Raw genomic sequence first — 26,185 nt, 5'->3', positions numbered from 1 at the left:
CAAGCTGACTTTTACAAAACGTTTTGAATTTTTGCCAACTCTCTCTCTTGTTATTAAGAGGCTAGCTGTCGTTAGTCACTCAAATACCTTGTCATGACATAATCCAGAACACCAGGAAGTGCTGAACTCTCTCTCAAAATCCAGTATTGTGCTAATGTTCCCTCATGAGTATGTAATGAATGTTTGTGTATATCCGGATATGCAGACATCAATATCTTTTTTAAAGGAAGGAAATGTAAAATTCCATTTGAGCCTCATTTGAGGACTATAACCCGGGAAGGTCGTCTCAGCTCTAAGAACTGTTCCACCCACTAGAGGCCAGGACACAGTTATGTAAGTGTTTTGAGACAAAGGGCTGTACATCAAAGGATGTATTATTAACACTTCATGCATTCCAGATCTAATTGCCAATTCATCAGTTTCTTACATCAATACCTGGGGAAATAAAAGTAGTGTCCCATAGCACTGATTTTTATCATCATATTAAAGGAAAATGGAGGCTTATGAAAAATCTGGAGGTGGGGGTGGGTGTCATAGCTGCCACTGCTTAGCAGAGTTTGTAAGTTAGAAGATGAGTATCCACATACTCAAGCTTTGAAAGAAATCACACAACCTGGAAAGAAATCAGGTTCTGAAAAGACAGCAATTTAAAGAATGATCTGTAATTATTTCCTGAGTTATTTTCTTCACCACCTTCTATCTTAGCACTGTGTGTCGGGGAGGGCTGAAATATACTTTATAGCCAAGTGAAAGTGCTTACACAGATAGTTTTCCTCTTGTCTTCAAAACTGCTTATCAAAGCAAGAGTCAATGAATTATATATGTTAAGTTTTATGCTTTTTTTCCCCTCTAAAAGTTACAAAGTAATCAGAGTAAAGACAGCCATTGAAATGAGATTAAACCGGACTGGCGGGGGGTTGATGCTGTGCTTGTCCAGGAAGCACACGGCTGATGTTGGTTTCCACCAGGCAGGCGTGTTTCCCACACATCAGACACAATCATAAAAGCAAAGTATAAAGATCAGGAATATAAAGAGAGGTTGCAGCCTTACCATCGCTGTTTTCCTGGGGGGTGCTGTCCACGACTTGCCAACCTCCAAACCCAACGGGAAGGTCCGGCCTCGTCATCCAGGCTTCGTTCCAGCAGTGGTAGTTCCTTAGAAAACACCACCCCAGGGAGATTAGACTTTCCGTCACAGTCAGTGCTCCAGGAAATCAAAAAGGGACCAAAAATCCTGCGGATATGCTATCTATAAAAAGTTGGAAATCCCGGCAAGAATACTGGGATGGGTTTCCATTTCTTTATTTCTTTTTATTTTTTAATTAAAATTTTTCTTAAAACTGAAGGATAATTGCTGTACTAGTTGCCATTTCTTCCTCCAGGGGATCTTCCCAACCCAGGAATCAAACCCGTGTCTCTTTCGTCCCCTGCATTGCAGGCGGGTTCTTTACCGCTGAGCCACTGCAGAAGCCTATAAATTATTGGAATGGTTTAAGCTAAATGGAAGCCTCCCAGAGACATACTGAGGATCTGGACGCAAGTTTCCTGGGCAGGTCCATTTCCACTGGTACCCCCGGAGGGGGACACTCGCATGGTGGCACATGGCTCTCCCCCCAGCTTTAAGGCCACCCAGAGAGGTTCTAATCAATGCCTTAAACAGTTTCAATCTTACCCATTGTCTGCTGCCTAGTGAAACAGAGTTTACTATGGGCTCAAGAGACATGGTAGAGAAGACAAGTTAATTAAAATCGAAACACATGTATCTTTGAATTCCATATACATATACATATATATATATATATATATATATATATATATAAGACTTATAAAAAGCACAGCCTTTTGTAACAATTAAGCAATAAAATGCTTTTGTTTATGGGCTTAGACCATCCGCCTAGAAACTATAACATTGTGGCGAATTTCCATTTCCTGTCCAACAAGAAGAAAAGGTTGCCGAGGGGAGTGTCTCTTTACGTTTTGTCAAAGGTGAGCAACCCCTGAGCTCAGGGCCCTGCAGAACTTTCAGACTTAGTGTGGGACCTGTGAAGCAAGAACACGGGATAAGCTATCATCAGGAATCGCGTGATTACATCCTTGGAAAGACTGAAATTATATGACATTACGGGAACAAATGAGAGCACATTAACCTGTCGGCACTACAGAAAATATTCAGATCGTGATAGCAGTTTAGCGGTGGCGTGAGGCACTTACAGCCATCTCTGTTTATAGCACTGATGAATTTCGGATCCGGCTACCAGCCTTCCTTTCCTCAGTGTCCTTCAGTGTCAGGGATTCGTGCACGTTCCCAGCCCTCTCTGAGTCCTGCTCATCTTTGATTGACTCAGCTCAGAAGCATTTATTTAACTACGCACCACCCACCATGCACTGGCTTCCCAGGTGGAGCTAGTGGTAAAGAATCCTGCTGCCAACGCGGCAAACACGAAAGACCCTTGTTCGATCCCTGGGTCAGGAAGAATACTGCGCCAGTATTCTTGCCCAAGGAATCCCATGGACAGAGGGACCCGGCTGGCTAGAGTCCATGGGCTCACAGAGTCGGACACGACTGAGCGACTGAACACACCACACACACACACACACACACACACACACACACACACGTCATGCAGCAGGCACCGTGCTGGACCCCCACCCTGATCAAAGCATAGGTTCCTGTCCGTAAGGAACTCCACGATCAAGGAGGAGAGACAGACAGAAACCAACTGTTAGAACATTTCATAGGTTCTGCGTGAAGCTTAAGGCACTTGGAACAAGACCTGGTGCAGGATGAGTGCTCAAACATGGCAACTCTCTGACGTTAACAATAATTGACTGAGGGCAAGTTCAGGTGGGGCCAGTGGGGTCTCAGTGGGGAAGTCCTGGGTGCAGGAGGGACGACTTCACAGCCGAAGTGATGTTTGAGCTGAGTCCCCCAGACAGATGAGAGCTCAGCAGGTCAAAAAAGGACTAAGAACCCAAGTTGTGGAGGCACAGAGTGTTTGGCGACCTGTATGCTGTTCGTTGTGGCAGGTGGGTAGCACGTTTGCATATCTGGGGGAAGAGGGGTTGGCAGGTAGCGGTGGGCAGTGCATGACAAGACTGGCAGGTACACACGGCACCTCCTGTGCGGCCGGCACTGTCCATGAGCACACCTGATGTACCCAGCATGCCAGGAGAAAGCTGCTGGCATTATTGACCCCTGTTTACAAGGGAGGAAACGGAAGCACAGAGAGGTTAAGAATCTTGCCTGAGGTCACACAGCAAGTTAGAGCTACAGGATCCACGCTTTGAAGCACCGAGCTGTGGTTTGATGAGAATGAGATTGCGAGACTCTTTTATCTCAAGTTGAATATGTGGGCTTTCTCCTTGGGTCAGTTAAATCTGCAAATCTGTACTTGAGAGAGCTGGGTGAGGACTAGGGACTGAGCTCCCTATTACTGTAGAGAAGAAAAGGACCCGTCAGGAGGGGACTGTGCATGTGAGGAAGCTTCCCGATTTCCAGGGAGTGTGATGGTTCTGTTTACCGAGACCTCTGGAGGAGGAAGAGAAGGTTTGTGTCGGGGGCAGGGGCCGGGTGCTGGGTGGGTGACAGGTTCATTTGGGAGATGATGGACTCAGGGCCTGTGAGAAACCCTAAGGATGAAACCCAAGAGGCATCTTTATACACACAGATGACACTCAGGATTTGACAAGGAGGGAGCCTTTACTTACTTTAAAGGGGGCGTCTTTACTGTGGACGGAGGGGAGTGACCAGGAAAAGGCCAGGTGGGGAGGGTGTGGGCGGAGACGCGCTGAGTCGAGTTCTACCCCAAGAGTGACTCGGGTTGTAAGTGGAAGACGAGAAGACAGGCCAGTGCCTGGAAAACAGCGCAACACGGGAAGATTGTTCTGATTATTCTTCCATTAGGAGAGAGTGTTGTGTCTACGGAGGAGGAGCCAGTGGGCAGAGAGGGAGCGAGAGTAAGGCAGAATAAAGGGAGAGATGGAATCAAAAGAGGCTCAGATACCAAAGGTGCAGGGGGCGTAGGTCAAGAGCGGCGCCATGGACAAATACAGGGAGCGCGTCACTGCCTGCCGGGGAGGGACGCACAGATGGAGGTCACAGTCACGGTGCGGGGTGTGGGGCTTTGGGGCGGGGGCCTGGGGTCAGCTCTCACCTGAGAGCCCCTGTCTTTGCTCCGAAGCTGGAAGGAAGGTCACCGTGAGCACGTATTAAACAACGCGAGCCTCCCTCCAGATGGTGAAGGTTAAACACCAGCAGGCAGAGAGGCCTGCGTCCTGCACAGCCTGCAGCGATTCGCAGCCCGGCTTTCCCCAGCTCCGCCCCAGATTAATAGGCCCCAGACCTCCTATTTTAAATTCAAATACCGGGGCCAGGTTAGCCTTGAACAAGATGTAAGTGTTGTTCTCAAACCTCAGGTAAGGACTTTGCCGTGAGGATTTTCTTTCTTTTCAAACGACCAGGAAACGGGGGTAGAGTTTCTTTTCCCTGAGTAAAATATCTCATTAGCTACTCACATCTCTTCCAGTTTCAGGACGGAAGGCGGAAGGTTAAGGTGTGTTTAAGGTGGAAGAGTTTAATAAGAGGGCCAGGAACTTGTAGCAGTGGCCGAGGTGAAGGTGACTCGCTGTGTTCCGGAGGTGCTGGGCCTTGGTCAGCAGGCGGAAACGCCAGTAGCTGGGCTCCCAGAGTGGACACGGGCAGCCGCAGGGCTGCACCCTCTGTGGCCGCAGGCCTTGTCCCGTCACACCTCTTTCTCCGCTCAGGAATGGCCCACCACGCCACGGTGGGCCCCTTTTTGTCTGGGCCGTCAGCACTTCTGGGTACACATGCCTGCCTTTCACATCTCACGTTCCTCTGCGAAAGGAACTAATATTTACGGACATGGCTGAATTCCATCTACCTCTATCCAGGTTAGAAATAGATATGCTTCCTGGAAAGTCTTTTTTTTAAATTTTAGAGCTTTTTAACCTAGATCTCTATCTAGATAAATACACCTTTCAGTTTCATCATGCACTGTCAGAGTGCTGGGTTCATTCTAGGGGTGTGGCCTGCCTGTTCACCATCACATTCCCAGCACCAGATCTGGCCCTTGGCAGCTGCTCACCAGGTACTGTTTTCTTGAAAGGCAAGAGGATCTTTCAGCAAGGCAGGCATCATTAAATCTTTGTTTGTTTTTAAGATTCACGGTTTTGTATTTTCTCATAGCCTTCACTTGGAACCCGACTTTCCACTATACTGTCGAAATATGCAGTGTCCTTTTAAAGTTAAAAAGATTATAAACCTTCTCTGTGATCTAATATCCGTGTTGCATCTTTCTAAAGAAGCAGGTAGACATTAACATAAAGCCCCTGTTTTGTTGAGAATTATTTAATCTAATTGAAAAGGACTTCTTTGGGCAGATAACGATGGAGGCGAGAAGCGAAAAGCACGTTGTTTCTTTATGTCACTTCCTGTATGTTTCCTGCAGTGGCAGCTAGTAATTTCTAGAACTCCTTTCAAGGATGCTATCAATAATGATTCAGTGGTATAGGTGCAAAGGACACAGAGGTCTTCTCCTGAAGCAAACCTCACTCGCAAAGCAGCACCGTGCCCTGCTGGAGGACCCTTGGCTTAGTTTATTCTCTGATTTGGTTAAGCCCTTTCCTTAGAACTGTGCATAGGAAATAATCAAGCAGATGCAAAGACATGTATATGAGGATGTTTATCCATCCATAATTTTTAAGAAGGAAAATCAGAAACCATCCAATATGCAATTAACTATTTTAAATCACAAAGTAGAACACTCTTCAGCCATAAAAATCTGATCTGTATTTATTCGGTAGGAAAAAAAAGAACCAGGGCATATCCACTTTAAAAATCACGCTACAGAACACAAAGTATAGTGTTCACTGGGGATGTCCGTTTGTGTGGAAGGCAGAGTTTTCAGTGAGCCCCACTCTTGTATGAATCCCTCCCCCTTGAATATGGGTGATGTCTATGAATCGGATGGGTTGTCACTCCTGGGGTTATGTTACTTTACCTGGCAAAGAGGATTTTGCAGATGTAATTAAGTTAATTAATCTGCTGATTTTGAGTTAATTAAAAAGGAGATTATCATGTGGACCTGACCTAATCACGTGAGCCTTTAAATCTGGGTCTAGAGGTCTGAGACAGAGCAAACCAGAGATCTGAAGCAGCAAATACGTTCCCCTGCTGGCCTGGAAGAAAATGGCAGCTTCCCCGAGTTCTGCAGTGGGAAGGAGCTGGATTCTTCCAGAAGTCAGTGTGAACTTGGAAGAGAGCACCAGGCATCAGAGGGGCCCACAGTCACTACCTTGATCGCCATCATTTGAAACCCTAAGCAGAGGACCAGCTACACTGTGCCCAAACTCCTCACCTACAGAGACTGCTGGATAATACATGTGTGCCGTTCTAGCTGCCAAGGTTCTGGTAATTTGTTATGCAACAATAAAAAATGAATACAGTGCGCAAAGGGACCTGTTAAAGAATGCTTAACAAAGTGTTGCAAATATTCTGAGTAGCTAGAAAGGGGATGACTCTTATTTTTATACTTTTTTCTGCAACATTTGAAATTTTTGTAATAAATATATACAGAAAAAAAAAAAAACATTTTATTAAAGAAGAAAGAACACAGTTCAGAATCTGTCCTGGTTCCAACTGGCTAAGGTCACATCTAGAGTGACGAGAGCTCGTGGGAGGGTGCAGAAGTGGACCAAAAAGACAGCTGAGACCAAGATGGGCTTCTGAGCTCTGCGTGCTGTTTGTTCAAATGGAGTGAATAGTTTAAGCAAGGTGTCCTTTACTGCCTTTAACTTGGCTAACTGCTTAAACATTCCACAGGGTCATCTTTTCTGCAATCTGTGCAAAAAGGTTTTCTTCCCTAAAAAGAAAGAGCCGTGGGATTGCAATTCTGTTTCTGCAGCTTCATTAGGGCTCAAGGGAGAGCACAAATAAGATCGAGAGAAAGCCCTGGAAGAGACGTCTTGGACCAACTTCAAATGTAAACCAAGTATTTGAATTCATTTGAAAAATGGCAGGGGGGTGGAAAAAAAGCTACTGGTCTGTCTTGCAAACTATTTGTGTTTGTAGGAGATGAGGGCATACCCTCATCTCTTCCCTGGTGGCTCAAACTGTGAAGAATCTGCCTGCAATGTGGGAGACCCAGGTTCAGTCCCTGGGTCGGGAAGATCCCCTGGAGGAGGGGCATTGCAGCCCACTCCAGTATTCTTGCCTGGAGAATTCCGTGGACAGAGGAGTCTAGTAGGCTACAGTCCATGGGGTTGCAAAGAGTCGGACACGCCTGAGCGAATAATACACACACCCCCTCTCCAGCCTTGCTGATACACTCCTAACACAGGCAGTGATACTGATCACAATAATGGCCATGCATCTTGAACTTGCTGACGTCTGGTCATTCCAATAATGAAGGCGTGGGGTGGGCTGGGGGTTGTGGGAGAGAAGCAGAGACAAGTTGATTGACCCTGAGGCTTGTCTACAAGACATTCCAAAGTGGAGATAAGAGTCTGGATCAAGAAAGTCCTTGTCAGTTGGGAAAGGTAATGAAGCCAGCAACAGAGGGGAGTTATTCAGAGGAAGCAGCATGCTTCAGGGATCTTCTGTGGAGCTGGGGGAACCGCGCTTCTTCCAATGCAGCTATTCACGGTTAGGGGATGCTGGAGTGCTGAAACCAAGAGGGGCATTTTGAGTTTCTCTGGGGTCTTGTCCACCAAAGGCTCCCAAAAGTCCAACTGGGTGGAGGTCAAGCCAATATGCCCAGGAGGAACAAATCGCCCATCAAGAAAAGAGAGAAGCAATGAAGGTGTTTGTTTTTGCTTGTTATACACAGGGAAGGAATCCTACGATGTTCATTAAGAAGCTGCAGTTTAAGCACCATCTGAAGTAGTATGAAGTCAAGTGAAAGCCGCTCAGTCGTGTCCGACTCTTTGCGACCCCATGGACTGTGCAGGCCATGGAATTCTCCAGGCCAGAATACTGGAGTGTGTAGCCTTTCCCTTCTCCAGGGGACCTTCCCAATCCAGAGATGGAACCCAGGTCTCCCGCATCGCAGGCAGATTCTTTACCAGCTGAGCCACCAGGGAGGCCCCTGATGCAGCATGAGGCCCCAGTCAAGGGGGCTGAAGATGGCATGGCCTCGGGGATGCGCTGTAACTACCAAAACGAAATTATGAGGTGCAGTTATAGTAGGGGTGATAATTAAAACAGGTAATTATTGCTCAGACACAGATGTAAGCCAGTTGGAAGCTGCAACGGATCAGAATGTTATTGTTCAGTCACTAAGTTATGTCCAACTCTCTGTGCCCCATGGACTGCAGGATGCTAGGTTTCCCTGTCCTCCACTATCTCCTGAGAATCTGACCACTGGAAAAGCCCCTGATGCTGGGGAAAGATTGAAGGCAAAAGGAGAAGAGGGCAGCAGAAGATAAGATGGTTAGATAGCATCACCACCTCAATGGAAGTGAACTTGAACCAGTCAGAAAGTTGGTATGGTCTAAATGCTGGTTCGGTCCTCCCAGGCTCTACTGGATAAATGCCAGCCCAGATGTATTCAGTTACACATACAGTGCGCTAATACTCAGAAAGTTTGCTTCTGCTTACAACTTCTCCTGGAAATGTGTTTTGCCTAAGTCTTGAAAGTATATAGCCTTTCCCCTCTCTTCTCAATCCCAGGTACTGAGATCTTGAATATTTATGGAGAGAATTTTACAGCAGCTTTATTAGCAATGATTTTTAGGACATTAGGAGATAATCATGTAAATTTTATTTTTTCTCCTCTTTTGATAGTTTTCCCTCTTGATTATCTGTTTTATTTTTTAATTGTGGCCCCAGAAATGGAAGAGACCAAATGGAACCTCCCAAATGTTCAGGAGGTAGACACCACCCACTCAGGAGCCACATCTGACGTCACTACTTAGCAGGAGGGCCTCTGTCATTCTGCTGAATTCCCTCTGGTGGGTTTACTACGACCCTGGACACCTTTACTGCTCTCTTGCATTGCAAATTATCAATTAATATTCCTGCCGAAAATGGAGAAGAGACTGGATTTTAGAAGAGAATAACATCTAAAAAGCTTTTTATAATAAATTCTGAGCAAGCTTATCCATAATTATTGAGAGGAGTTTTAAAAAATACAGCCAACAGTCTTAGTTGTTACCAAAATTACTTTTTTCCCATTATACAGCTGTTTATGCGTATGCTATACTGAAAACTCATATTTATATGAAGTTTTTAATAAGAGGCCTTATTAATCATCAAAAGAAATTAAATTCCATTCAGTATAGCTTAGGTGGTACATATTTTATTAGCTTTTAATTATTTGAAAACTGGTAACCTTTGGTCTGTGTATAAGATGACTCTCTTAAGCAGAATTTATGACTAACCAAACATAACATTTTTTTGTTGTGAAAGATACCTTAGTGCTTTCTACGTGGTTTATCAGATGGCTTCCATTTCCTTCTTTCATTCTAATCTCATGAGAAGCATTTGTGATGCTCTCTCATTTTTTGCCTCCCAAACCCCCTCTTTGTCACTCTCACGTGGGATCTGAGTAGAACAAGTATTTAGGAGATAACGTTGGAGACATTATTGCTGCAGGACTAGGACAGAAATATGAAAGGAAGGGGCGGGGAGAGTCCTGTGCAGCGGTTTTCAACCTTCAAAAATTAGTGTACCTTCCTAGTTTTAAAACAAATGTTTCGTAACACCCCACTTATTATACTGAAACAAAGTCCACAGATTTATATACACAAGTCCTAAAAGATAATATAATGCCTTATAATGTACAGAAGACTTGATGAAATAAAAAATACATAAAATAATTTGTAGTTCAGCAGATGCATGTCAGGAAGATGGTTTTAGATCCCAGACTATTCCTGTGCTGTTCTTAGTTGCTCAGTCATGTCCGATTCTTCGTGACTACGTGGACTACATGCAACCCGCAGGCTCCTCTGTTCAGGGGATTCTCCAGGCAAAAATACCGTAGGAGTTGCCATGCCCGCCTCCAAACTATTCCTACAGAATGTAAAACCCTCCAGGGGTCTGGTATGCCCCAAATTTCTAACCACTTGTACAGTGGTTAAAAGTGTGCTCTGGAGAAAAACTCCCAGAATGGCAAAGGAAGGGCTTCCAAAAATCTACTCCTTCATGAAAATAAGGAAAATCGTAACAAACATGATCAAAACCAATTTCTCCAGAACTCTGGAAATGAACCAAAGATTTGCAACAATATAGGGAGGATTTACTCAACAAAAACAAAAGAATCTCAGTAAGAACTGCGAGTTGTGGGGCATTTTAATTTCCCTTATTTCTACTCCTCTCTCTGTAGCTCCACGGTAGTCTTGAAAATGAACACCCTCACAGCCACGGTGGCTACAAAAACGTGCAGTTTATCAAAGAACAAAGAAGAGAAAATGGGCTTGGCACTCCCTAAACTTCAGCAAATGAATTATCACTATTAACCTGTTTGGCAGCCCTTTGAAAGCAATGTCTAACCAAACAGACAATATCAATGAGGAGACAAAAATTGTGGATAGGAATCAAATAGAATTTCTGGAGCTGAAAAGTATAACGGCTCGAATAAAAATTTCAAAAATTCACTAGAGGGTCTCAAAAGCAGATTTGAGCAGGTAGAAAGAGTAAAGACCCAGTGACCTTGAAGAGAAGTTAACTGAAATGGTCCAGTCTGAATAACAGAAGAAATAAATGAAGAAAAATGAACAGAGCCCCGAGGCACGTGGGACACACACATAATGGGCCTCTCGGAAGGAAATGAAAGAGGGGAAAGAAGCAGAAAGAATATTTGAAGAAGTAATAGCTGATAACTTTTCCAGATTTGATGATAGATAGTAATATACACACTGTAGAAGTTAAAAGACCCAAAGAGAATGAATTCAAAGGGATCTGTACCTAAATGCCTCAGAATCAAACTGTCAAAAGCTGAAGCCAGAGACGGTTTGGAATACAGCACGCAAAAGACTGATTTATTATGTACGGTGGATTATCAATAGAATTAAACAGGATTTCCAACCAGAAATCATGGAGGCTAAAGGCTGATGACCATGGTTAAGTTACTGTGCCTCGATTTATTCCTCTAGAAGTGAGGACAATAATAGCCATTCTCTTGTTGGGTTGTCAAAAGGATTAAATGACTTAATAGCAATACATGTCACCCACTTAGCTTAGGTCCTGGCACAAAGAAAGCATTCCATAAGTGGGAGCTATTTTGATTCTTAGAGGTGGCAGATAAGTTTCTCAGTCCTCCCTTTGAGACTCTGGAGTGGATTCACAGCATATATTCTTAGTCTCAAATGACAGCTCTCACGATCTAGCTCCAGGTAATTTTCCCAAAAATAATTTGGCTGACAAGAGTGTGGTTAACTCGATAAGTTATTTGAAAATAAATACTTTGGTAGCAGTTCAAGACTGGTAACTTGGATACATCACAAGATAATTTTATGAACTCTAAGCATCATAAGCAGTTTGGCTTACATTCAGAATTTTTCTTCTGTTTTTCTTGGAATTCATTTTTGGATAATTCTTTTTGCATATCACGATTAAAACTCAACTACAATATAACAATGGAAAGTCCAACTAGTTAGAACACACTGAGCTTCTAAAAACAACATACAAAGTGGATCAGTCTGCAAAGATTTTCTTTTTAAAAAATTTGTTTATATTTTTTGGCCATGCAGCATGTGGGATTTAGTTCCCCAAACAGGGGTCAAAACCAGACTGACTTACAGAAAGAGACTCACAGACTTAGAGAGCAAATTTATGGTTGTCAGAGGGAAGGATGGGGGAAGGAGTTAGGGAGTTTGGGATGGACAGGTACATGGGGCATTTAGACTCGATAACGGGCTAGACCTGGACAGCACAAGACACTCTGCTCAGTGTTACGTGGCCGCCTAAATGGGAGGGGGGCTAGGGGAAGAACGGATACATTCATATACACGGCTGAATTCCTTCATTGCTCACCTGAAACCATCTCAGCCTTGTAAATCAGCTATACCTCAATACAAAGTAAAAGTATTTTTTTCAAAAAAAAAAAAGTGTATCAGTCTGAACATCAAAAATACACCTATGCTGGGCAAACCAGCAGGCAAGTACAAGACCAACGAGATTAGGCTCTGTGGGGTTGTGTTCCATCCAGGGCTGGCTCCCCAGCAGGAAAGCTGCTGAATTTCTGCTCTAAAACTTGCTTAGAAAGAGCTTTGTTTATAGATTTGACACTATCCGTTGCAGCAGAGGTGTTTTTTTTTTTTTTCTTTTTTGCATTTGGAGTGAAAAACAAACAATAACAACTGTACTCTTTCCAAAACGTATTGAGGGAAGTTAGGATTTTTTTTTTTAATTTTGTAAGAAGCAGATGCTCTGAGGCCAGCCAAAGAATTACAGAAATTTTCTGTGGCGTGCTTGACTTCTGTGTCTTTTTTCCTGGGGAGCCAGTTTGCAAAGCAGCACCTACATGTGTGTGAGTGGATCCCAGCCTGGCCTGTGCAGATGAGTAGGGCTCCTGTGGCAGAGACTACCGACCGTGGGAAGAAAGGCCTGGCTGGGAGAACAGTGACGTTCATTCAAAAAGTATTCATTTTGGAGCTGGTGGCGGTGGAGGTTTAATTGCTAAGTCCCGTCTGAATCTTGTGACCCCCATGGATGGTAACCCACCAGGCTCTTCTGTTCATGGAATTTTCCAGGCAAGAATACTGGAGGTGACCCTATACCTCGTTAAATTCAAAGTCACATGAGAAAATTAAGGCCCAGAGAATTCAAGCAACTTGCCCAAAGTCACTCAGCTAATTGGTGGCAGAGCTAATCATATTGCCTTGAGCCATGGAGAGAAAGAGAGGAAAGAAAATTATAAGAGCAGGTTGACTTGATCTGGTTGGTGTTTTTCCATGAGATCCCAAGGAAAAGCAAAATAAAACTATACTTTCTTTCCATGTGAGTCACTGACTAGTTCTTAGATTGTCCCAACTTTGAGCTGAAATTGATAAATACAAATTTGCTAACTCACAATTCTTTTAAAAAATTAAATTGAGAAAGCCAGTTTCATCAAACCTACTTAATTTCAAATGAAAAGGTAAAAAAGGAAAGACTCTTGCTAATGTTTTAGCATTCATCATTTTTCCAATTATCTTTAATATCATGAGATGCTTTAACCTCTGAGCTATGCCATTTTCTACATCTGACAGCTGGTCTATCAGCTGGCCTCTGGGAAGCAGATGGGTGGCTCAAGGGCCTAGGTGAGCACACAGGTACACAGACCCTTCTCTTCACACCCCGATGGCATGAGTAGCACATGCTGTCACCAACCCCACCTGGAACTCACTGTTTAGAGATGAAGACTTTCCCCAGGAATGTGAGTAGAATGGAAGGGGACACTTGTAGCATGAGGCTTGGATGGGCTGGAAGGAGTCCCAGGGTCTAGAAAGCTGTTGTCTCCAAGAGGGCCTCTGGACACTGGTGACTGTTGGGATCTTTGCAACTCCGAGTGAGGGGTGGGTTAGTCCTAAAGGAGCGAGCCCCTGGGCTTGGACAGTGCCTGGCAGGTGGAGACGCGGGAGAGGGGCTGATGGTAAGAGCAACCCACCCCGGCCCCAGACAGTAGTCAGTCCATCAGCCTCCCGTGAACGTGCAGCCTTGGGGGCATTAGCCCCTTCGGGAAGGGGGCAAAGGGTCAGAGGTTCTTGAGATCGTCCATGAAGGAGTGGTGAGGGGCTGGACCTACGGAGAGTGAGTTTCAGTATTCAACAACCACAGTCACAATAATATAAGATGTGTGTGCATGTGTGTTCAGTTGCTTCAGTCGTGTCTGACTTTTTACAACCCTACGGAGAGCAACCCACCAGGCTCCTCTGTCCGTGGGATTCTTCAGTCAAGAATACTGGAGTGGGTTGCCTTTCCCTCCCCAAGGGATCTTCCTGACCCAGGTATCAAACCTGTCTCTTGTGGCCCCTGCATTGCAGGCGATTTCTTTACCTACTGAGCCATCTTCCATTCCTTCCCACTTGACCTTGAAGCAAATTCATCTCTGGTTGTCTCACATCAGCCCCTTAGACTTTTACCTTGAGTTTCGAATGTGGGTCAAGGTCATTTCCTGGGCATTTCATCTTTGAAGAGCATGACCGGAAGACTGCAAGGGGACAACGGCTTTGTTCACTGACCATGTGGATATCTTCTCCTCCACCCCTGGGTTTAGGATGGAAGGCCCTTCCCTTCACCTCCAGGACTCCTGGCTCACACTGCCACCCACCTTACATTTTTATAGTGTGTACTGTGTGTGGTTGTCTTGCTGGTGAACATCGGACGGAGCACCTTGAGGGCAGTGACCTGATTAATTTCCCCCTGAATCCTTAGCATCTGACATTTGGACGTATTTGTGTATAATAGCATTTGTTGAATGAATTAAATGAGATCAGTCATCTAAATGAGTACTTAAAATGTTTTCCAACCAGTTCTCTGCCCTGCACCGTGTTGGCAAAGCAAAAGTAAAACACGCCAGACATGGCTCCCCTGCAGAGGGCGACAGGTCTAGAGGTGGGCACAGACCCTTTACCCAGAATCATCCTGTCTGACCACTTCCTCTCCAGCAGTGGGACACTGGATCACACTTCCATTTAGGAGAGGAGCCTTGTACTGAAATGCCTTTCATGACCCTAATCAGCATCAGCATCCCTTTCTTTTAAAATTGTTTCCATTTCCGATACATGTATATGTATGGCAGAGTCCCTTTGCTGTTCCCCTGAAACTGCCACATTGTTTGTTAATCAGCTATACACCAAAACAAAATAAAAAGTTTTTTACAAAAGTGGCATCAGGTAATTACCCCAAATCCATGAGAACTAATTGGAACCCAAACTATTACACATTCACCTTTTACTGTGTTGGAGCCCTAATTCCCATAAAAAAATTGTTTCCATTTATATTGTGACTGTGGTATGATTGAGGTGAGCAAGCTGAGCTTGTTCAGGATGTGGACAAATGGTTACTTTACTCCTGCCCAGCGTGAGCCCCTCGTCCCTGCTCACTGCCTGGATTGCAGCTGGACGTGGCACCAGCATCTTCATTAAGCTGTCCTCAGTGATTCATGGATGCCTTCCCCCAGAGCTTACACATAATTCCAGACCCATCAACACACTGGGGGCAGGCGGCTTAAACCGCTCCTTCCAGGATATGTTACCTTGCGTTGGCCCTCCCGGAATTGCATTTGCGAGCCTGAGGTCCAATTACTCTGCCCAGCTGTGCCCTTGTAAGGGCCCCTCCCTCTCCTGAATCCGCAAGAAGCCCACTCTTCCCTCCACGGGCATCAAGAGGACGCCCACTCGGTGCCAAACTGCTGCCCCTAGCGAGCTGAGGCTCTTTGGGAGGGGGATCCACACGCAGGGATCTAGGCTGGCAGAGCAGGAAGCTGGCGGGCCAGCGGTCAGCACTGGGTGGTCTGCGCGGGTAAAGGAGGTCAGAGCCGGGGGGAAGCCTGACTTCAGCCCTCTTGGCTCTGAGCCGCACACCACCCTCCCTCTGATCCCCCGTCCGGGTGTATTTCTGCTTCGGGCATGTGGGACTCAACAGCCACGGAGAAGAGTCAGCTGGACCAGCTGGACTCTGATTCGCCACCATCAGCACCTCGGTGTTGGAGAGATGGTGGAGGCGCTGAGAAAAGCAGGCAGTCATTCTCGTGGGTGCTGTTAGAAAGAGGGCGCAGGGCCACGGACAAGCCGGCTGCCTGTCTGAGAGGAGCCGGAGGAGGCAAGTGAGGCCGGCGGCTAGGGGGGCCGACAGCTGCGAGACGCCCACTCGGAAGCCCGTCAGGCCGCGTGCGGCCCGCGTGCAGCCCTGGCCTCTCACGGTCGGCGGGGCCCGCGGGCGCCTCCCTGCCTCGGCCCGGCCTCTGGCAGCCTCCTGCCCCCAGCCCTGCCCGGCTTGCCGACCCTGCAGGCGGGCCCTGCTTCTCACCAGCAGCCATCGCCAGTCCCATCTGCAGGCGCCCGCCGGGCACTGTGGGGAGCACTCTACCTGCCTCCTTACATTGTCGTTTAATCCGTGACTACGAAGTTAGACTCAGTCTACGGATGAGGAAGCTCAGCGAGGTGAAGCTGCCTTCTCAAGGTCCCGCGGCCAGTGACTGCCCAAGTCAGAGCTTGGCTCAGGGGTGGCCGTGGTGACCCCGTGCTGGTGGACGCGTCCAGGGACAGTCTCCACCAGCCTCCTCGACCAAGGAGGGTCTCAGAAATACGTCTGGCTTTCCAGAACGTTTATCACTTCTAGGGTTCACTGGTGTTTGTACTCAGGAGGCAGTTTCTGGCTTTCGTTATTTAAAAAACAAAACAAAACAAAACAAACCAGAGTGACAGAAATAGCAAGTCATCCTAGACCACTGGGCGCCCTCTCTTCCTGACGGCTCCAGTGCCGAGGTCAATGGCAACACATTGCCTCCCCGAAATTCCAGCTGTGCGACTAGTAATGAACGCAGTAACAGCAGCTAACACTCATTAAGCACCTGTTATGCTTGGAAATGTTGCCGGCTCCACCCTAGGGGGCAAGAGAGACACAGAGAGGGTGTGTGGTGCCCAAGGTCACACAGCCTGACCCAGGGCTGACTGAACCCCTTTATTCCCTGCACTCCACAGTCCAGCATGGCCCGAGCTGGGTGAGCAGCAGCTGTTCAGTTAGTCAGACTGTGAGCCAAGCAGAGGGGAGACGGGGATACTGGGGTGGTGGTCTGCTTGTGGAGGAGGCGGGAGGGCCCCAGACCAGAGGACACGGTCCCATGGTGGTGGGATCTTCAGGGACGACAATGAAGGAGCGAAAAGCCCAGGAACACCTGGGCTTCCCAGGAGGAGCTAGCGGTAAAGAATCCGCCTGCCTGAGCAGAAGACGCAGGAGGTGTGGGTTCAACCCCTGAGTCAGGAAGATCCCCTGGAGTGGGAAACGGTAACCCACTCCAGTGTTCTCGCCTGGGAAATCCCACGGACACAGAGTCCCAAAGAGTCCGACACAGCTGAGCACAGTGAGGGAACGAGAGTGGGAGAGACTGGGAAAGGACTTTGGAGCAGAGAGCTGAAAGAGGAAAGGGTTACCAAGGAAAGGTCTGTCAGCTTCGGGCCTTTGTATCAATTGAACAAGGGGCGTCATGAGGTTATTTGTTGGGTGCCTGTGGGGATTTATGGTGGGAGGCATTTGGGTTAAAGAATCGGAAGGAATAATTCTGAGCTGCAGTTAGCTACAAGGGCATCGAGTGGTGTGTGTGTGTGTGTGTGTGTGTGTGTGTGTGTGTGTGTGTGTGGAGAGAGAGAGTGAAAGGAAGAGATGAGCAGTGCAGAATGCCAAATAATTCTTTGAAACAATCGGCGTACAATTGCTTTACAAGGTTGCGTAGTTTGTGCTCTCCGGGAAGTGGATCAGCGCTCTGTGTGCCTACGTCCCCTTCCTCGGGGGCCTCCCACCCCCAGGTCATCACGGCGCGCCGAGCTGAGGCCCCTGCGCTGGACAGCAGCTCCCCACCAGCCGCCTGTGCTACACGTGGTCACGTACACTCGCCGGTGCCACTCGCCCAGCTCGGCCCTCACCCGTGTCCATGGTCTTTTCTCCAGCGCTGTCTACGCTTGCTCTGCGAGTAGGTTCTATCATTTTTCTTATCTGCCATGTTCGAATGTCACAGCAGCGTCGGGGGTGGCTATTTGGGCCTGTTTTTTTGTTTTTGTTTTTTGTCATTCCATATACACACAGGGCTGCTCTACTGGGACTCCAAGGGCTTAAATGGTGCTTTCAATTGCCGTTCAGTTTACAGAGGAGAGGTTTTGTCTTGACTATAGTCTCCAGCTTGTCATTGCTCAGCTTGCTCCCTTCAAGTGAACTGCACTGTTTTTTTTATTCATACGAGCATTTTGCCACTAGTTCAGCAATTTTGCTTCTTTTCTCATTCTCAAATGAACGTCTACTGGGACTGCTGAGTGAATTCTGCCCCTGCATCTGTGCTCCATTCCTGTGACATGGGGGAGTTAAGACACTTCTAACTTTTAATTTCTTCTAAAATGAGCTTCCAGCTTCCTCCCATGCCCACTTGGATGTTTTCACCGCTGACAGTGTTTTAGCTTTATTACTTATAAAGAACAGCTCTAGGAGACATCTTTTTGGCTTGGAAATTCCACTGAGTTCATGCCTGGCAGTTTCCCTCCATACAGACCTTTGTGAATACCCTTTACGTCTGGATTCTTGGGATTTCCATCCCCCCCCCCCCCCCCCACATCTTTTTAGAATACTGTTTTGGAGTGAGTGGGTCCGCATGAATAAAGGAAATTTCTTTGGAATCCTAAACTCCTTGCAGCCAGCTTATGATACAGAGATTCAGGGCAGTGAAAAAACCATAGGGCTGGTATTTGGTAATAATTCTAACTTTATTTCCACTTCTATCTCTGAATAAAAGATGAGGTCACAGATCAGGAGAACCACATCTTTATATGCAAAGGGCAATCCTATTTATATTGCAAAGGCCAAAAACAATAAAGGTTGTGGTTAAGGGTCAGATTGGAGAAGACAATGGCAACCCACTCCAGTACTCTTGCCTGGAAAATCCCATGGTTGGAGGAGCCTGGTAGGCTGCAGTCCATGGGGTCGCTACTAGTTGGACGCGACTGAGCGACTTCACTTTCACTTTTCACTTTCATGCATTGGAGAAGGAAATGGCAACCCACTCCAGTGTTCTTGCCTGGAGAATCCCAGGGACAGCAGAGCCTGGTGGGCTGCCATCTATGGGGTTGCACAGAGTTGGACACGACTGAAGCGACTTAGCAGCAGAAGGGTCAGATGGTCTTGGTTTTATTCTTAGCTTACCAGATGTGTGACCTTGAGAAAAGTATTTTAAGCTCTCTATGCCTCAGTTTGCTCAGCTGTAAATGGAATGGTAATAAACTCCTATCTGATTAAACCTAAAAGGATTAGATAAGCTCATGTACACACAGAGACTAGTACACAGTAAGTGCGTAATAAAAGTTGGCTGTGTTGCTCTTACTGTAGAGAAGACACGGCTTCTGTATCTCTGCCATTGACCATAATAGTCATGCGCTAAGCTAGAACTGCGGGGCTGGAGAAGACTCTTGAGAGCCCCTTGGGCTGCAAAGAGATCCAACCAGTGCATCCTAAAGGAGATCAACCCTGAATATTCACTGGAAGGACTGATGCTGAAGCTGAAGCTCCAATACTGTGGCCACCTGATAAGAAGAACTGACTCATTGGAAAAGACCCTGATGCTGGGAAAGATCAAAGGCAACTGGCGAAGGGGACAACAGAGGATGAGAGGGTTAGGTAGCGTCACTGACTTGATGGACACAAGTTTGAGCAAACTCCGGGGGTGATGGACAGGGCAGGCTGATGTGCTGGGGTTGCAAAGAGTTGGACACGACTCGGTGGCTGAACAGCAGCAATAACAAAAGCTAGAGAGGGACTGGCACAGGCTCTGGCCACTAAAGCTGCGGCCTCTTCCAGGAGTTGCTGCTGTAATGGGGTGATCGATCTTTATTACTAGAAGGCCAAACTGCTGTTCAGTAACATTTCTCATTCATTAGCTAAAAACAATCTCTGACAATCAGACATTTGTGCCTATGGTATTGAATAGTCCTTAAAATAGAACAGAAAGAAATATCAGACTGACTCTGTCTGGTGGTAAATGTGTTATGCACTTCAATTTGATATCAGCCAGTGCCCTTGCAAATCAAACTCACCACACCGAATCCTTGGTGAGTTTGGAGTTCACGTTCCCGTCTTCTTCCAAGAAAATGTCCAATTGCAAGTTGGCATCATTGTCATGGGCTGAGAAATAGTTGGTGACGACTCTCGCTGGTATCCCCAGGCATCGCAAAACTGCAGGAAGGAAAGATGGACCGCAATTAAACAGATCGCCAAGATCTAATAAACATAGAGTGAGCAATCCCTTCTCAGAAGGGACTTTCTTCTTGACCAACATGGACAGGTTGTTCTCAGGTGTCCAAAGCCAGAAAGGGGCCTGTCGTCAAGGATCAGGGAAGCAGACAGAAGCCTTTCTGCTGGACCGGTGGGCGCCAAATGATACCGGTGGGAATGGAATCCCAGTAACAGGGTTCCAGTTGTTTAGCTGCTAATCACATGATCATCAAAGTAGGATTATTTTAATCTAGCTAATGGCCTGTGTTTCTGAAAATAAAAATTTAAAAAACCCAGCTAATAGGAAATCAGGAATTTACCAAGCAGACCCTCAGTGTGGTTTGATTTCCTGGGTGGGACTTGCTCTTGTGGCACTTGGTGGAGGGTGGCACCACAGCCATTCTAATTGTCAGATAATAAATTACCTGGATGCGCCTCTTGACATATGTACCTATTGATCAAACTTAATCCAAATGCCCTTCCTGGCTCCCAGGACGCCAGACATCAGTGCTCATTGAAAATAATTCAGCTGACAATTTTAAGATTAATGACTTGCCTTCCCCCGCCCCCCTCAGAATTGTTTAGCATTTTTAACCAAAGCCTATCCACCCTCTTCAATAGAACAACCTTGGAAATCCAAACACAAGTCTGGTAGAGACTCAAGGGTCCTCATTAAATGACTTAATCTTCACACCCCAAATGACACTGATGGCAACCACCACCTGCCTCCCACTTCCATCTTCCTCTCTTGATTTACAACCCTGACACACACTACAGTTTTACCAACAAAATGATGGCACTCCAGCTCTGTTCCTGGCTTAGCACCAATTCATGTGATCGCAGAGAGATTTGTCCCAGAGTCTGCTGAACTCATAATTTTAAGCCAGACGCAGCTTGACACAGGGCACCAGGACCTCCTCCCCTCCAAATTCCCTTTTCAGGTTGATCCTCATGGTGGCATCCCCTACATCGGGCCTCTGCCTTATCACCAGAGTCTGTTTTCTGGACTAGACCTGATGATCCTTTTATACAGAAAGCATACACGGGGGGAGGGCTTCCCAGGTGGCTCAGCGGTAGAGTCTGCCTGCAATGCAGGAGGCTCACGTTTGATCCCCGAGTCAGGAAGTTCCCATGGAATGGCTACCCTCTCCAGTATTCTTCCCTGGAGAATCTCATGGACAGAGGAGCCTAGCAGGTTACAGCCCATGGGGTCTCAAAAGAGTCGAACATGACTTAGCGACTAAACAACAGCAATACGTGGATGGAGTTGTGACTACTTTATCTGTTTCTGAAACTAAAGAATCACATTGGGATAGCAAAACTGCAGGCATCAAGGGGACGTGGGGAGTGCTGTGTGTTTTCCTGGGAACATTTCATCAGAGAGGCTGTCTCCACCAAGCGCCTGGCACACAATCTTGTCTTGGGAGCCACGGAGGAGGGGGCCTTCCTCCAGCTGTTAGCTTTCCTGAAGTTCAGGCTTCCACGTGGAACTCCGCAGACCAGGCTTCCTAGGACACTGATACCTTGGCTCCACTGCCCTTCATTGCTCCCAGGAAATACATGTTCCTGTAGCTCTTAAGTATATGGGAATGGCTAAGAAAATAATCCTACTCAGTTTGATGCCATTGAGAAAAAAGAAACACACAACAGAACACTTGTGATTTCCTCCCACTTGGACCTCTGACTGACTCTCAGATGGTCACAACTTTGAGCTGAAATGGACAGTCTTCCTGACCATTTATAAAAACATTATTTCATCCTGGCTTCCAGCCTTCAGACCCTCCTTGATTTTTCTGATTAAAAAACATGCTAACTGGTTAAAACAGTCTTTATTAGTGAGTAAGCAGAAAGGACACTTTGCCTTGAGTTTCACGTCTTTCTTACAGGGCTATAGAAATAGCATGAGAATGATTATCGTTAACAATGATGAAGACGACGTACTGAAACAAATGTATTTTTAAAAAACTATTCACTGAATTAACAGTAACATTGTCTGGGCCGGGACAGACAAATGCCACATTGGAAACTAATGCACGAGGTGGAAGAGAACGGTTCTGTTCCTGCATGTTTTCCTCTATGGTTTGGATGTTGGGTAGATTAAAGGCAAGAGGGGATGCCAGGGAGTAAAGATCGTTCATTAATTTCTGGTGTATAATTGCTCAGGGGCATTGAGACTCATATAAGAACTGAGATAAGCCCATCTGCCACCCACCCTCCGCAGCTAAGGTAAAAACTAAGTGGGCATATTCACAAAATTCTCACGGATACACAGTGAGTAAATAAGCATTTTTATAAACCTTCTGAATAACAAATAAGAAGTCTACATCTTATTATTTATTATTTGAAATTTTGCTGATTTAACCATTTTTAAAATGTGGAGATTACTAATTAAAAATTGTATATCCTTCCCTCCCACCCTTTCCTGGCCCCAAAACTCTCCATTTTGCTGAGGGTTGAACGATGGATTATGTAGGAAATTGTTCCTCATTCTTTCTATAAAGGTTCTGCAATCAAAGAGAAATTATGAGCATACTGGCCCAGCACGATTTAACCAGGCATTGACTACATCCCAGAGTAGCCATCCACAAATTCTATAGATCCAACAGAGATTGCTAGGTCCCTTCACCAGGTTAGAGACTAAATGTCTTGAGGTGACATTTCCTTTACATTAAAACAATACTTACTCAACTGGTTACTTACACGTATTAAAGACACCAGCAAAAACCCAGCATTGGCCATAGCGGACTGGTTTCTGAGAGCTCTTGTATTCCAGCAGGATGTCCACACTTCCGGTCCAGGCTGATGGGGGAATACCGTAAGCGTAGACGTTGTCCCAGGAGCCAGCGATGACGCCTTCATCGTCCTTGGCATTGATCTAAGAGACCATGACAGGTGAGAAGGAGCCAAGGTCCCTTAGGAGAGCCCTCTCCGGACTCTGACTCTGGGCAAGCTAAGGCTCCCAGCGCCTTCCGTGTTCCTGCAGGATGAAGAGTTCTACTTCCGTTCACTGCTACTTATCAGGGAAAGCGGTGTGATGACTGAGTGTGTGAGGGCGAACCAGGCGGCCAAGGCTGCTTCTTAAACAGCGTAGGATTCTGGTGAGGTGGTGCTGAGTAGCAGGCAGGAAGAGTTATCATGGCTCCTCAAGCACTTGCGCCCTTGGTCTGGGTGGAACAGCGCTGGAGAATGTGTGAGGAAGAGAGGAAGAAGACTTACAAGAGAAGATGGGTCAAGGAGGGGTCTTGTCTTGATAGAAGGAAAGCTAAGAATCGACAAAAGATGTTAGATGTTAGCATGGGGGCCCAAAGTCTGATGGTCTAATGAGGTTTGACTTTGATGATGAGTAGCTGACTCTAATAAATTGAAAAAATATGTAGATGCTGTCATAGTAGCCATTAAGAATTAACAAGAAATTAGATTCCCAATGGGTACCTTGCAGAATTTATTTTTTAAAAAATTGCATGAACAGAAGTATTTTCTTTATAATTGTTTAAAGTGAAAGTGAAGTCGTTCAGTCGTGTCCGACTCCTTGCGACCCTGTGGACTGTAGCCTACCAGGCTCCTCTATCCATGGGATTTTCCAGGCAATAGTACTGGAGTGGATTGCCATTTCCTTCTCCAGGGGATCTTCCCAACCCAGGGAATGAACCCAGGTCTCCCGCATTGTAGACAGACGCTTTACCGTCTGAGCCACCAGGGAAATAATTGTTTAAGGCGATTATAAAATTTTGTTAACAGATATTTCCAGTTACATTAAGGGCCTGGGGTATTATAGTTTACATATAAGGGAGATGTAAGCAAAGAATGGCAATCTTGAATATTTGGGAAAAACTTGCTACACTCTCAGACGACAGTCATTTGGTAGCAACAGACAGCAAGTGCAGGAAAAAAGCTGTTTTGTTTAGATGATAAAACTGAGGCCAGGAATGAACAGTTTCAAGGCCTCCTGTCAGTTTCTTGGGGGTCCCCGCTGAATCTTAACTTCTCTTGCTGTAACTTGCATCAGGTTTAACTACAGTCGGAAGAATGTCTAGGTGGGGAGCACTAAAAACTGATGCCCCTTTAACAATGCTTGTATGTCGATATGACAATGGTTTATAGCCTTGCTCCTCAATGTGTGGTCTATGGACCAGCAGCAACAGTGTGCTGGGAGTCTATTGGAAATGCAGACTCTCAGGCCCCTCCCTAGACCTGTTGAATCAGAAACTGCAGTTTAACAAAATCCCCAGGTGATCTGTGTGCACATGAGTTTGAGAAGCATAGGTTCAGATGACACTGATGAGGCATTAGTAAACAAAGTGGAACAGATGATTAAAGCAGGTGGATTCAGATTATGAAAATCATAGAAGAGACGCTAAAATATGAAGAGTTTTTATGTGTTCCTGGCTTTGCCAATTACCAGCTCAGCCTCAGCACTTCCCCAGACCCCTCTCTTAGCCTTACTGAGTTTAGATTTATAAGCGTCTATTCCCCAGTGGGTCGTGAGCATATTGAGAACAGAGATAAAAATCTATGCCTTTCTGACTTCTAACAAGTATTGGCAAAGAGCAGGTGTTCAATAGTTGTGGAATAATCCGTGGTATATCCAACAAGCATGTAGGCATTGTGCGTCTGAATAAGACTAAGACCTTCTCTATGGAAGGAGATGGAAGAGGAACCCATCAAACAGAAGGAAAGGTTCCAATATTAACACAGAAAGACGTCCAGGGAGAGTGGACTCCCAACAGAGGGAGTCATCAGCTTTCTTAGATTGGAGGGTGGTGGTGGCTGTGGTGAGCCGGGGAGAGAAAATGACGCGAAAGCCAGGTCTCGAGAGGCTGAGGTTCAGCAAAGGTTATCTACATGGAAGAAAGAGTTTGGAGAATTGCTTGGTGACCATGCAGAACTATGACAAGGTCAGGGACCTGCAAGAAGAATTATGTAAGTAGGCAATATTGGAGAAGTAGAAAGCACTAGAAGAAAATGCTCAAGCAATGCAAGCACTCGCAGCTTCCACTGGTTTCCCTTTTGACTCTGTACAGCTGGGTTAAAGTGAAGGTAAATACCCGGCCACCCGGCTCCTCGGTGGCTCAGTCAGTAAAGAATCTGCCTTCAGTGCAGGAGACCGGGGTTTGACCCCTGGGTCAGAAGGATCCCCTGGAGAAGGAAATAGCAATCCATTGCATTATTCTTGCCTAGGAGATCCCATGGACAGAGGAGCCTGGTGGGCTACAGTCAATGGGGCCACAAAAAGTCAGACACGACTGAGAGACTAAACCACCACAAATACCCAGTTAATTTGTTTAATATACAGAAAAATTTAGTCTTTAGACCCAACTAATTGCAAACTCATGCCTTTGACATTAACTTTGACTTTACCCTGTAAGTCCATGAAATGACTGCCACGCAGCAGCGTTTAGCCGACAACTTTGGTTCTGTTCATGATTGATAACTCTCCTTGCAGTTGAATTGATTATCTAAATCTGCATCTGTTATAGTGAAGCCTGAAGAGTGCTGTGATGTAGCTTGAGATTTGTAAGTGGGTCCAGCTTTAACTCACATTACCAGTTATTTATCCTTATCATTAAGAAATAGAATAGGGCAATGAATCTCAGAGGTAAAAGTTCCTAAGCTAAGGTTCTGATGACTGACTTTCAAAAAGCTATTAATTAAAAGTATTATTTATAGCCTACAGCTGAGCCCAATCAGCCAAAGGGAAGAGTAAGAAAAAAAAAAAAAAAAAAAGGAGCTCTCTCCTCTGTAGTCCTTTTAATTGTTAATGCTGAGCTGTTCCCCCATTCTAGACAAATCACACTTCTCATTTATTAGCATTTGGCCAGATTAGCCACTGTTTTCTAATTAGGAAATTGATTTCTAGGGAGCCTAGATACTGAAAGAGATAAGTCTTAAGTGATATATATAAAGGGGTAAAGTCATGTTCTCCTCCTGAGACAACAGATCAGTTTGGGGGGCAGGTCAAGGGCGTGTTGGTCCCTTTTCCTGCCACAGCTGACTGTTGACACCCTACCACGAGCTCAGAGTCGGATGAATGACAGCATGAAATGTCTTGGTCCTGCATCACTGGTGGTCAAGGAGACAAGATGAGCCCAGAACTTTGGACATTATTCAGCTTCAGCAAGGGTTTACTAAATTATCCTCTCATAAAACCTATGATATCAGAAAAAATTTAAAAACCAGACCCTTCAAAAGTCACTATCAGTGGCCTCAGTGGCAGAACATAATTCAGGGACATTTCAAAAGCTGGTCCAAGAAAAGACAAAGGTTTAGAGGTGG

The 26,185-nt window shown here is 45.9% G+C and overlaps 1 protein-coding gene across 1 annotated transcript in view; it reads right to left on the bottom strand.

Annotated features, from left to right (window-relative positions):
* The window catches only part of F13A1 (coagulation factor XIII A chain), a 140,787-nt gene that overhangs the window by 38,681 nt on the left and 75,921 nt on the right, over nt 1-26,185 (bottom strand). The window contains exons 7-9 of the mRNA XM_004019144.6: nt 22,613-22,787; nt 19,735-19,873; nt 1,052-1,155 (exon numbers count right to left, since the gene is read on the bottom strand). Of these exons, the coding sequence (XP_004019193.1) occupies nt 1,052-1,155; nt 19,735-19,873; nt 22,613-22,787 (418 nt within the window). The remainder of the gene's footprint in view (nt 1-1,051; nt 1,156-19,734; nt 19,874-22,612; nt 22,788-26,185) is intronic.

Source organism: Ovis aries, chromosome 20, assembly GCF_016772045.2.
Source record: "Ovis aries strain OAR_USU_Benz2616 breed Rambouillet chromosome 20, ARS-UI_Ramb_v3.0, whole genome shotgun sequence".
Taxonomy (NCBI): domain Eukaryota; kingdom Metazoa; phylum Chordata; class Mammalia; order Artiodactyla; family Bovidae; genus Ovis; species Ovis aries.
The sequence above is the reverse complement of the archived record's forward strand: the minus strand, read 5'-3'. Positions and strand labels throughout refer to the sequence as shown.